General features: G+C 43.1%; 1 protein-coding gene across 8 annotated transcripts in view; it reads right to left on the bottom strand.

Moving 5' to 3' along the window:
• Nucleotides 1–12,793, bottom strand: part of FXN (frataxin) — a 75,728-nt gene that overhangs the window by 28,907 nt on the left and 34,028 nt on the right. The window contains exon 5 of one of the 8 annotated variants that reach the window (XM_064361679.1): nt 10,390–12,689. The exons of the other annotated variants lie outside the window; for them this stretch is intronic. Within the exon in view, the coding sequence (XP_064217749.1) occupies nt 12,539–12,689 (151 nt within the window). The 3' untranslated portion in view covers nt 10,390–12,538. Of the gene's footprint in view, nt 1–10,389; nt 12,690–12,793 lie in introns of those variants that run through there. 8 annotated transcript variants of the gene reach the window in all.

The following is a 12,793-nucleotide window of genomic DNA, read 5'->3' as shown; positions in this document are numbered from 1 at the left end:
CCGATTTCCTCCCCAGGGCAGTAGCCAGTGGCGCCAGGAAATAATTTCCCTTATCAGCCCTCACTCTGAACAGCAAGAAAGGAAAGGTCTTGATTCTTCCCTGAAAAGGAAGGGAATCTAACTTTACTTTTTGGTTTTTCAAATAACCCGTCTTAGCACCTCTAGGGTTCATCCTAACATCTCCAGGGCTCTTGATTTCTCTTTTGATGCAGTTCTTGGATCTTAGTTTACGTACGTATTCCCCCATGGAGTTAGTCAGGGATGCAGCCCTGGAGTTTATCAGGGGTTTGCATGGTTAAATGACACTCCTTAGGAGTCTGATGACTTTGTTTGTTTGTTTGTTTTTTGTGTTTTTGAGACGGAGTCTCAGAGTCTTGCTCTGTCGCCCAGGCTGGAGTGCAGTGATGTGACCTTGGCTCACTGCAACCTCTGCCTCCCAGGTTTAAACAATTCGCCTACCTCAGCCTCCCAAGTATCTGGGACTACGGGCACACGCTACCACACCAGGCCAATTTTTTGTATTTTAGGAGAGATGGGGTTTCATCATGTTGACCAAGATGATCTTGATCTCCTGATCTTGTGATCCGCCCACCTTGGCCTCCCAAAGTGCTGGGATTACAGGCGTGAGCCACCATGCCCGGCCTAGGAGACTGATGACTTGCTACCTTTTTGTGCCACTTACATTGGGCATAGGAGTGACCCTGACAACTCTTTTTGAAACTCTGGTGAAAAATTCCAAGCGAGAGAAGGGGAGCCAGAAGAGAAGCTGGGGTTTTCCTCCTGAGTGGTGTGAGAGCAGTGAACCACGCAGATGAAGACTAGTTCTGGTGTGAAGGGATGGAGGCTGAGCTCCATTTACGTTCCAACGAGTATCTAGAAAGGTGTTTTACTGGGATGTTTTTATGGTGCCCTGTGTTATAAGGAGAATTTTCAATGCCACAGAAGAAGTAGTACTCAAATATAAATTTCCTCAGGAAGGCAATTTACTTCTATAGAAGGGTGTGGCTCACAGATGGAACAACGTTGAGTGCACACTTGGACAAGTGGGGGAAGGGGTACTTATGCCCTGACGGAGGCCACCCCTACTGCTGTGTCATTCCCCTGTTGGCTAGGGTTAGACCGCACTGTCTGGTCTAAATCTGATTGACTATTTTAAAGGGGTACGAGCCGGAGTGTTGGCAGGGGCGGTGCTTTAGCGGGAAGGATGGTTACAGGCAGGTCAGAGCAGATAAGCAGGGGTCAAAGCAGGTGACCAGAGCAGGTGACTGGAGCAGGTGACCGGGATGAGTCAGGATGGGGCAGGGGACCAGGGGAACAGACATGAACTACTGATTAGAACTGGTGGAAAAGGTTATTTACGGAAACTATGAGGAAGTTAAACTTTAAAATAGAGAATTAAAGAATAAGACAGCTGAACATACTGAAATACTGATTCTTTGAGGAGAAACTTGGGGTTTACTGTAACACCTGCAATCTTTTAATTTTTCCCTTATTCATTCTTTTCTAAAACCCTTAAAAGATCTCACTAGGGTTGTTCTTGCCTTTAGAACTGTGAGCCTAGCAAAGCAGGAAAGCTTCTTTGGGAGCAAATGGCAGGGTAGAACACCCCCACCTCCGCCCCGACCCATCCAGATGCTGCTAACACAGAGCAGGGGCCAGGTCGAACGTCCCCTCCCTATTCTTCCTCTCAGTGTTGGGCACACACCTGGCTGAGTAAAGAGTCAGGTCGTTTGAAAGACCTAGCTCTCTATTACCGGTGGAGGATGTCCAGGTTCTTGGCATCGTGAACAAAGAATTGGACAAAACGCATAAACAAAGCAAGGAAGGAAATAAAGGAATTTATTTAAAATGAAAGTACACTCCACAGTGTGGGAGTGGGCCTGAACATAGGGCTCAAAGGTCCTGTTACAGAATTTTTGGGAGTTTAAATACCCTCTAGATGATTCCATTGGTTACTTGGGGTATGTCCTATGTAAATGAAGAGGATGAAGTAACGTTACAGACGTACACCCTATGAAGAGGATATTTCCTGTCATAGCTGAAGTGTGAATCAGCCTTATGTTCCCTGTCTCCCGACCCTATTTTCCTGCCTCATCTTTTTCCTTTGCCATTCCCTGTGCCACACAGAAACGTTCCTTTCTGTTTCCAGGACTGTCAGAGGTGTCAACCAGAGTGACTCCATCTTGAATAAAGGCCAAATAAAGCCAGACCTGCTGGGTTATATTCCCCAGGAATTGGGCATTCTTGCTCATGAGATGTTTATGGTTGAGGGAATGAGTGAATGATGCTAACTAAAGACTCAGAACTTATGGAAATGTCCCAATATTTTAAGAACAAAAAGCATTCTTAGTTAAGAATAGGTTTTGCTTTAAATATGATAATATACTCATAAATTATTGCCGAAATCAATAGTAACAGGAAAATAACAGTGCGAATAGCCTGTCACAAGCTGATCACAAGCCTTTGTAACAAAGTACACTATTCTTACACAACCTACACAAGCAAGCACAACATTTAAGGTAGCGCTTCCCTACTGTTTTCTGAGGATGCCCTACTCTGTAATTCAGTAGTCTCTACTAACCTATCTTAACTTCACTATACACTGCAACTCACCCTGCATTCTTTCCCAGGCAAGATCCAAGAACACACTCTTGGGGGCTGGAACAAGACCCCTTTTCCCATGACAGGACTGGGAACCAGATCCAGAAGAAGCAGGACTCTGCAGGCAGCACATAAAATTAGATGACAAGAATCAGGGGCCCTTAAAGGGGGAGGAAATAAATGGGAAGTCCAAACGGAGAAAGATTCCTTAGATGATAGCTGGGCGATGCTGTGAGGGGCCCTTGAGGGTTTAGAACAGGACTCTCTCACCCAAGGGGAGGACCAGGATGGACTGCAGAGAGCTAGTGGGCTAGGAGCCTACTGGCAGCGGTTCTCTTTCAAAAAACATCTCAGAACCCTTTATATTCTTGAGTTATACAGGGCTCCAAAGAGCTTTTGTTTGTGTGTTATAGCTATTCTTTTTATCATATTTAAAATTAAAACTGAGAAAATTTGAAAATGTTCATCTGCTCATTAATTTAGAAATAATAGCTGGGTGTGGTGACTCATGGCTGTGGTCCCAGCACTTTGGAAGGCTGAGGCAAGAGGATCACCTGAGCTCACGAGTTTGAGATCAGCCTGGGCGATGCAGCGAAACCCCATCTCTACAAAAAATACACACACAAAAAATTAGCCAGGAGTGACTACCTGCGCCTGTACTCCCAGCTACTCTGGATGCTGAGATGGGAGGATCGCTTGAGCCTGGAAGTGCAAGACTACAGTGAGCCATGATCATGCCACTGTATTCCAGGCTGGGTGACAACTGGGACCCTGGAAAAGAAAAAGAAAAAGGAAGAAAAGAGAATGAAGAAATAACCATAAACTCATCTGTTTAAATGGTTAAAAGAAAACCTTAGACAAATTAAATTTCACAGAATTTAATTGAATAGTTTGTGAATTGGGCAGCTTCCTCAGCCAGAGACTCCATCACAGCCACGTGGTGGAAGATTTATGGACAGAAAAAGAAGAGTGGCAGACAGAAGTGAGGTACAGAAACAGCCAGATTAGTTACAGCTTTATGTTTGCCTTATTTGAAAAGAGTGTCAACAGCTGGCCCCATTTGGTCAAAATCCAGTGATTGCTACAGGAGTAGGTTACGGTCTGTTTACACATCTAGGTAGGTTAGACGTCACTATGTACAGAGAAACTTTTAGGCCAAACTTAAACCATGTAAGGAGGCAGCTTTAGGCGAAATTTGATTTAACAATATTAATGACATGTTTATGATGAATAACTATATTTTCAAAACAAAATATATTTGGTGAGAAGAATGGAATTGTTGCAGGATTTTTCCTTAGTTCAGCTAAAGGCAAAGTTCTTGTCCATCCCAGTTCTTTTTTTTTTTTTTGAGACAGAGTCTCCTACTGTTGCCTGGGCTGCATTGCAATGGTGTGTTCTTGGCTCACTGCAACCTATGCCTCCCGGGTTCACGTGATTCTCCCACCTCAGCCTCCTGAATAGCTGGGATTGCAGGCACACACCACCACACCTGGCTAACTTTTTGTATTTTTAGTACAAAAAATACAAAGGGGTTTCACTATGTTGGCCAGACTGGTCTCGAACTCCTGACCTCATGATCCACCTGCCTTGGCCTCCCAAAGTATTGGGATTACAGATGTGAGCCACCGTGCCCAGCCAGTTCTTATCAATCCCACAGCCACAGAAACTTAGGCTTGCAGACCGTTTAAAGGATGAGTAAAGCAGGGTTTTATTGTTTGAAAAGGGTAAAAAAAAAAAAAAGGTGGTGGTAGAGGGGGAACAGGGATCCTCTACAAGGCCAGAGTCCACTGCTAGAGTGCTTCCTGCCAGGCTGGTCAAATCTCAGGTTCACACAGGAAGAGCTAAAACTGGCCTGTTTGGGGATGTGTCTATGATTTCTCTCCCCTAATTTCCCAGAAGGTAAGATAAACTACTTAGCTTTGGTTTGGTAACATGAAACTTTAGCAAGAGTCACTCCATTTGGTTTGGTCTATTTGGGCCTAGTGCAGGAGCACAGTCCAAATCAATGGCCTCCTACAAATTCTATTTGACATAAATAATAACAGTTCTCCCCTCCTCATGGGCAACCATTTTCGATTTTTCTAGCTGATTATTTTGAGAAAATAGCTAAATAAAATGTTTGAGTTTTGCGGCTGGATGCAGTGGCTCACATCTGTAATCCCAACACTTTGGGAGGCCAAGGTGGTTGGATCACCTGAGGTCAGGAGTTCGAGACCAGCCTAGCCAACATGGTAAAACCCCATCTCTACTAAAAATAACAAAAGTTAGCCAAGCACGGTGGTGTGCGCCTGTAGTCCCAACTACTCAGTAGGCTGAAGCAGGAGAATTGCTTCAACCCGGGAGGCAGAGGCTGCAGTGAGCTGAGATCACACCACTGCACTCCAGCCTGGGCAACAGAGTGAGACCCCGTCTCAAAAAAAAAAAAAAAAATGTTTGAGTTTTTTTAGTTCATATTAGGAATTACCAGTCTCCTTCCTACTCTAGATGATGAGATTTTGTCTTCTTAACCATTTTTCTCCCCATATTCTGGCCATAAACATTCACATCCCTCCAAATGTTTAAACTGGATTGTTGGTCAAATCACTATTTAGTGTTTACATTGTAATAATGATGAAAACAATACCGACTGTTGCGTAGTGTAGCATAACTGAATGTTTCCTATCCTGTACGACTCCTGTGTTTCCTAATGGTATTAATTGCTTTTCTGTTTTGTTTTCTTTTTCCTTGTTTTCTGAAATTAATTTTTTTTACTTTTTTTATTCACCTGGGTGCAGGTGGGCTGAGGCCAAAAAGGGCATCAGTCTATCCTTTATTTCTTATTGAATTACATTTTTAAAAAAATGTTGAGGCTAGTTTTATTGCAGAATGTCCCTTCACCATGTAGGAGAGGAAAAATTTTTGTTCTACCTTCTTAAGTTTCCAGCTAGGCCTAAGAATTAAACTGATACAAGATACAGGAGTGTTATAGTGAACCCCAAGTTTCTCTTCAAAGAATCAGTACATCAGTATGTTCAGCTCTCTTATTCTTTAATTCTCTATTTTAAAGTTTAACTTCCTTGTAAATTCTAGTAAACAACCTTCTCCACTGGTTCTAATCAGAAGTTCACATCTGTTCCCCTAGCCGCTGGCTTCATCCTGACTTTTCCTGGTCACCTGCTCTGGTCACCTTCTTTGACACAGGTCACCCCTAGCTACCTGCTCTGACCCGCCTGTAACTGTCCTTTCCACCAAAACACCCACCCTGCCACTCCAGCCCAGACCCCTACTCTCTTTAAAATAGCCAATTGGGATTAGTCTAGCTTGTGCGGTCTAACCCTAGCCAATAGGGAAATGACACAGCAGTAGGGATGACCCCCATCAGGCATAAGTACCCCTTCCCCCCTTGTCCAAGCCTGCGGCTGCCATTGCTCCACCCTCGCACCGCACCCTTCTACAGAAGTAAACTGCCTTGCTGAGAGGATTTATCTTCGAGTGCTATTTCTTTTGTGGCATTGAAATTTTACTTATAACAGGAGAAAAGCATACAAGTCTTATTACAATTTTACATGTACGTGGGAGTCCTCACAAGCAAATGTAGACCCAATGAAGTCACTAGAGCAGACAATTTTATATATGTTTTAGACAAAGAAATGATACATTTGTGAAGAAATGACAAGACAAAGGGGCCTGGGGAAATTACTAAGAGCTACACTGGGGATAAGTAGTGGAAGATAAGGGTTGTTCTAATGAGTTTGTTCAGATCCATTTTGGCATTGAGATTCCCTATTTCTGGTGATAAGGATGTTTTTCTCTTTTTGGTAGAGGGAGGGCACCTTTATCATGGGACATTTTCGAGCATGTTTTTAGGTAGAAAAGAAGAGGTTTGAAAGCTCTTCCTGTAGAGTCTGCTGTTTCTCAAGTGCTTTCAGCTAATAATAATCAGTATGCCAAAGTGGCATATTTTTGGGTGATGCCATTGTTGGAACTGCTTCAACCAGAATTTTAAAGGTTTTGCTACTATCGAGAACTATGAAGCTATTGTGATGCATATTACTTTGTATATGACCTATTTATCTCATTTTATTTATTTGTGTATTTTTTCCCCTCTCTGGTTACTTGTATTATCTTCTTTTGTCCCTCATGTTATGAAAATTCATACTGATGTGATTTTGTATAGGATATTTTTCAATACATGGAATATACCTGGAATCTCATGCTCTTCATTTTGAGGAAATTTTCTTGAATTATTTCTTTGATAATTTTTTTTTATCTTTTCTTTTCTCTCTTCTGTGATTCTTCTTGTTAGGAAGTTGACTATTTCCTATCTCTTGGTATTTTTACTGTAATTTCTGAACAATTTTGACTTTATCTTCCAACTCTTCCATTGTATTTTTAAAATTTCTGCTTTCATAGGTTTAAATCTAAAGACTGTGTTTTTTTGTTCTCTACAAAATTTAAGAGCCTGTAGTCCCAGCTACTTGTGAGGCTGAGATGGGAACACTGTTTGGGCCCAGGAGGTTGAGTCTGCAGTGAGCCATGACCGCACCCCTGCACTCCAGCCTGGTCAACAGAGTGAGACCCTGTTTCAAAAAAAAAAAGAAAATATAGATAGACACACAGTATATATATATATTTTTTTTACTTAGGGAATGACTGAAACTTCATTGCCAATCCCTTCTTTATATTCTTTATAGGTTTGAAGGCAAAATAATTGAAAGGAGGGATTATTATGGGACTAAATGAAGAGTAGTCGAGTACAGGCTCCTTAGAATTTGAGAAAGAGGACTGCCAAGGCTGTACTAAATATAAGCATGGATAAAAAAAAAAAAATATATATATATATATATATATATATATGCATGGTAAGGCACAAGAGAAATGGTTCCAGGCAATCAGAATCCAATATGATGTTAAGTAAAATGAGCATTTTGATTAAGTTCAAGGTTGAGTAGAGAATGTCATCCATATTTTGGAGGAAGTCCTCCAATGTGAATATGAAATTATGCTATGCATGTGAGAACAATAGTTTTCATGAATTGAGTGATCAGGACTGTGATTTGCCTGTGGGCCCAGGCTCAACATATTAGATATCTCCATTTTATAGATTTTAAAAAAATGAGCCCAGTGTCTACAAACAGTAAGAGGCATAGTTTGGATTAAATTCTAGAACTTGTTGATTCAAAAACCCAGGTTCTCTTTTACACACACCATTGCTCCTTTGTAACTTCAGAGAGAGCTAAATAAGTCATGCTGAAAAGTTTTATTTTCTATGTGGCTGAGGGACTACCCACTCGAGAAGATAAACATAATAGAAAAAGCTTTCTGATGCACACCTATGGTACACACCTGCAATCCCAGCATTTTGGGAGGAAGGGGCAGGTGAGCCCAGGAGTTTGAGACCAGCCTGGGCAACATGGTGAAACCCAGTCTCTATAAAAAATACAAAAAATTAGCCAGGTGTGGTGGCACACACCTGTGGGAGGATTGCCTGAGCCCAGGGAGATCAAGGCTGTAAAGAGCTATGATTACACCACTGTCCTCCAGCCTGGGCGACAGAGATCCTGTCTTAATAAAAAAAAAAAAAAAGAAAAGTTAAAGTTTTCTAAGATTGTATTATGCAATTCCTCACCTCCTCCAATATGTTATAGTGAACATTTAATAACTTTATCCTGGAAATTCATCCTTCACGTGGATGACTGGCCCATACCATAAATGAGGCGATGCTCTCAGGGTCTGGGGTGGGGGGCTATTGGCCCACACGGTGGTACTTTCCCAGTTTGCTTGTCAGAATATGATTTTAATTTTTCCCTTGGCTCCTGTTCATGTCATTGAAGTCCTTTTCCTTTTTTTTTTTTGAGATGGAGTTTCGCTTTTGTTACCCAGGCTGGAGTGCAATGGCGCGATCTCGGCTCACTGCAACCTCCGCCTCCTGGGTTTAGGCAATTCTTCTGCCTCAGCCTCCTGAGTAGCTGGGATTACAGGCATGCGCCACCGTGCCCAGCTAATTTTTTGTGTTTTGAGTAGAGACGGGGTTTCACCATGTTGACCAGGATGGTCTCGATCTCTTGACCTTGTGATCCACCCGCCTTGGCCTCCCATTTTTTTTTTTTTTGAAACAGAGTTTCAGTCTTTCACCCAGGCTGGAGTAAAGTGGCACGATCTCATCTTACTGCAACTTCCACCCCCCAGGTTCCAGCAATTCTCCTGCCTCAGTCTCCTGAGTAGCTGGGATTATAGGTGGCCACCACCATGCCTGGCTAATTTTTTTATATTCTTATTAGAATCGGTGTTTCACTATGTTGGCCAGGCTGATCTTGAACTGCTGACCTCAGGTGATCCACCTGCCTCAGCCTCCCAAATGGCTGGGATTACAGGTGTGAGCCCCTTTTCCTTCCTTAAATGAGGATCTCCCACTGCCTTGGGAATTAGATAAACCAATCAGAGCTATATGTAAAGTAAAAGTAAACAGGCCTGAAGGCCTGGCCCACAAGGACCCCATAAGAGCCTAGATTCCTTAACTTCCACTTTCAAGTCACAGCGGCTCTTAAGTTTGTGCTGCGTCCCAGATAAAGGAGTACATCAAGTCACCGAGTTCTAAGTAAGTGCAGTGCAATGAAACTTTCAGTAGAAGTGAAGCAAGAGCGGCCACAAGAAACAGACCTCTTGGGCACCGAACTAGGAAGGAACAGGTGATTTATTCGGCTGGGAGCAAGGCGACATAGTTGTCTAACAGCCAAGCTCATCTGACAAAGAGAAGCTCTGCCTTTATATAGGCTTATAACTCTAGATATTACACATGAAAGGGTCTTGGGTTTACAGCCTTAGAAATTACACATGAAATGGTCTTGGGTTTACAGTTTTAGAAATTACATGTGAAAGGCTCTTGGTCCATGGAGTTGGCATGGGGTCGGGGTCTGATCTTGTTTAAGTAAAAAGAATGCCTTCCAGAGAGATTCCCCCATACTATGCCAGCTATCTATAGGAAGGTGATTAAGGAGGCTCCGGTTGGCCAGACTTTTCTTCTATTGAAATGCAGTGTGGAAGCCAAGGGGGAGGGGATCCTAGATGCTTGGGTCTCTTTCCTCAGAAGCAAGATGCAAATACACACACACACACACACACACACACACACACACACACACACGTATGACTTTATTTATTTTCTCACTGGCACTGGCCTACTGCACTTAAATATTTCCATCAGACTCAAAAAGTAGTTTTATTTCAGAAGAAAGAAAATATTTTACTTATTTAAAATATTTTACTTATTAAGAGTTTTTCTTTGCTGGCTTAGAGGGGACTCAGTCTCGCTCACTCTGCACAGGGAGCCGCTGCCCCAGGGCGCAGGCCAAGCGGCCACGCCGGTCAAACCAGCAGCGCTGGCGACCCATAGGGCTCCTCCGCCTGTGAATCTCCTGGTCTGTGGGCAGTAAAAATCTGCTGCCCTGGGAGCTGCTGCGTCGGCTGAAGCAGCAGCTCTGAGATTCGTGGTGCTTTTTTGCCCGGGAATCTCCTGGCCTGGCTCCCCGTTTCAGCTCCCCTTGCTGGCTTAAAATGTGGCACATATACGCCATGGAATATTATGCAGCCATCAAAAACGATGAGTTTGCATCCTTTGTAGGGACATGGATGAACCTGGAAACCATCATTCTCAGCAAACTGACACAAGAACACAAAATCAGACATCGCATGTTCTCACTCATAGGCGGGTGTTGAACAATGGGAACACATGGACACAGGGAGGGGAGCACTATACACTGGGGTCTGTTGGGGGGGAGTTGGGGGGACAGCAGGGGGTGGGGAGTTGGGGAGGGATAGCATGGGGAGAAATGCCAGATATAGGTGAAGGGGAGGAAGGCAGCAAATCACACTGCCACGTATGCACCTATGCAACAACATTGCATGTGCTTCACATGTACCCCAAAACCTAAAATGCAATTAAAAAAAGAGTTTTTCTTTTTTAAAAAAGTTATAGGATCTTGCTATTTCAGAAGAAAGAAAATATTTTACTTATTTTAAAAAGTTTGGGAGTTGGAGAGAGATATCATGGGGAGAAATGCCAGATATAGGTGAAGGGGAGGAAGGCAGCAAATCACACTGCCACGTGTGTACCTATGCAACAATCTTGCATGTTCTTCACGTGTACCCCAAAACCTAAAATACAATACAATAAAAAAAGATATAGCACCTTGCTGTGTTGCCCAGGCTGATCTCCAATTCCTGGCTTCAAGCAATCCTCCTGTCTCAGCCTCCTGAGTAGCTAGGACTATAGGTATATACCACTGCTCCCAGCTTGACTTTTTTTATTTTACTATAATGGAATGTGTTTTTATTCACTCATTGAAAAGCCTTTGCTACATATTAATATAAACTGTCACTAATAAATTCTTCCTTTTTTTTTGAGACGAGTCTTGCTCTGTTGCTCAGGCTGGAGTATAGTGGTGAGATCTTGGCTCACTGCAACCTCTGCCTCCCGGGTTCAAGTGATTCTCCTGCCTCAGCCTCCTGAGTAGCTGGGATTATAGGCATGTGCCACCATACCCAGCTAATTTTTGTATTTTTAGTAGAGACAGGGTTTCACCATGTTGGCCAGGCTGGTCTCAAACTCCTGACCTCAGGTGATCCACCCACCTTGGCCTCCCAAAGCGATGGGATTATAGGCGTGAGCCACAGTAACCAGGCACTGATAAATCCTTCTTTAAGTAAGAAAGTAATATAACATGAGCATAACTTTGCATGAGTTTTGATGTCCTGGAGCCTTGTTGTTTCACATATAAAGTGCAGGTCAGTAAAAATTAAAATGAGGTAATATGGTATAGTAGGCTTAACCCAGTAAGGGTACAATAAAGAATGACTATTACTTTAACATGAATTCAACTGAAATCCTGATAGGGCAACACCAGTAACAGTGTTTCCCATATAGCTTAAAAACTGTTCTTTGTCATTCCCTCATCTACCCAATGAGAATGAGAGCTAGCCTGTTAGGCTGCTTCCAGGACCACTGAATGCTGGGAATCAACCATGCTATATCCTCTCATTTAACAGATGGGGAAGCAGAGGTCCAGGGAGTTTGGGAAACTTGTCCACAAAGGGGTAACTACTCTGTGGCTGCACTGTGTCTAGGACAGGGCTCTTCTCATCAACATGAGCATCTCTTGCCTTTATAGGCCCCTTCACGTTTACAAGGCACCTCCTCAGCTCCATGATTTTGTTTATTACGCTACATCACTCAGCTCATGAAAATGGCTTTTTTCCTCCTTTCTTGTCTTTGGAAGATGTTTTGCATTCTTGTAGCAGCTGATCCCATGTATGTACACACACACAGGTACGTGAATATGTGGAAGAAACAGCACTAGGTCTCCCTGGGCAACCCCGTGCAGGCCACACCCTGACAGTCACAAAGCACAAATAAGAAGTGGGCTTCTCATGTGAGTTGCTTTCGATACTTCAATCCTAAAGCGCTCAGAAGGGCTTACACTTTGAAAGCAGCCAGGGAATGTCTGCAGACTACACTTTAATGTGTCTCATTTTGAGACGGAACAGTGAGCAGGTTGACCAGCTGCTCTTCACGTACTTCTTGCAGTAAATCCTTCAAAAAATGAAGAGTTAAGACAACTAATTTCTTCTCCTGGAATTTTTCCTTCTTATTATTTTGCTTTTTTAAAGGTTAACAACCTTAAAAATATTCAGGTAGAGGCATAAGACATTATAAAGGATAAGGGATGTCATGTGAGGGAGAAAATCAGACAATCCAAAAAAATCTTCCGTAGAAATTAAAAACCAGAACTTGGGGGCAAATAAGAGGCAACACATTCTTTCCACAGGGCTGTGACACAGAGTCCAGCTGTCCTCAAAAGCAGGAATGAAAAAAAAAACCCAGAAAAACAGACCTCAGCTGCATAATGAAGCTGGGGTCTTGGCCTGACAGCTTTCAATGTCCTTAAAACTGGGCTGGGCATCAAGCGTCTTTTCCGGAATAGGCCAAGGAAGACAAGTCCAGTTTGGTTTTTAAGGCTTTAGTGAGCTCTGCGGCCAGCAGCTCATGGAGGGACACGCCGTCGTGGGAGTATACCCAGTTTTTCCCAGTCCAGTCGTAACGCTTGGGTCCACTGGAAGACAAAAACAAATACATAGTAATTCCACAGCGCAGCCCTTCAGATGAACCACTGATTCCACAAACGCTGTCCCCATGAAATGGACTGGAGTAAAGCTC

This window comes from Aotus nancymaae, unplaced genomic scaffold (assembly GCF_030222135.1).
Source record: "Aotus nancymaae isolate 86718 unplaced genomic scaffold, 86718_ANA_hifiasm-v0.15.2.pri h1tg000041l, whole genome shotgun sequence".
NCBI lineage: Eukaryota > Metazoa > Chordata > Mammalia > Primates > Aotidae > Aotus > Aotus nancymaae.
Note: the sequence above shows the minus strand (reverse complement) of the source record. Positions and strands in the feature narration are given on the sequence as shown.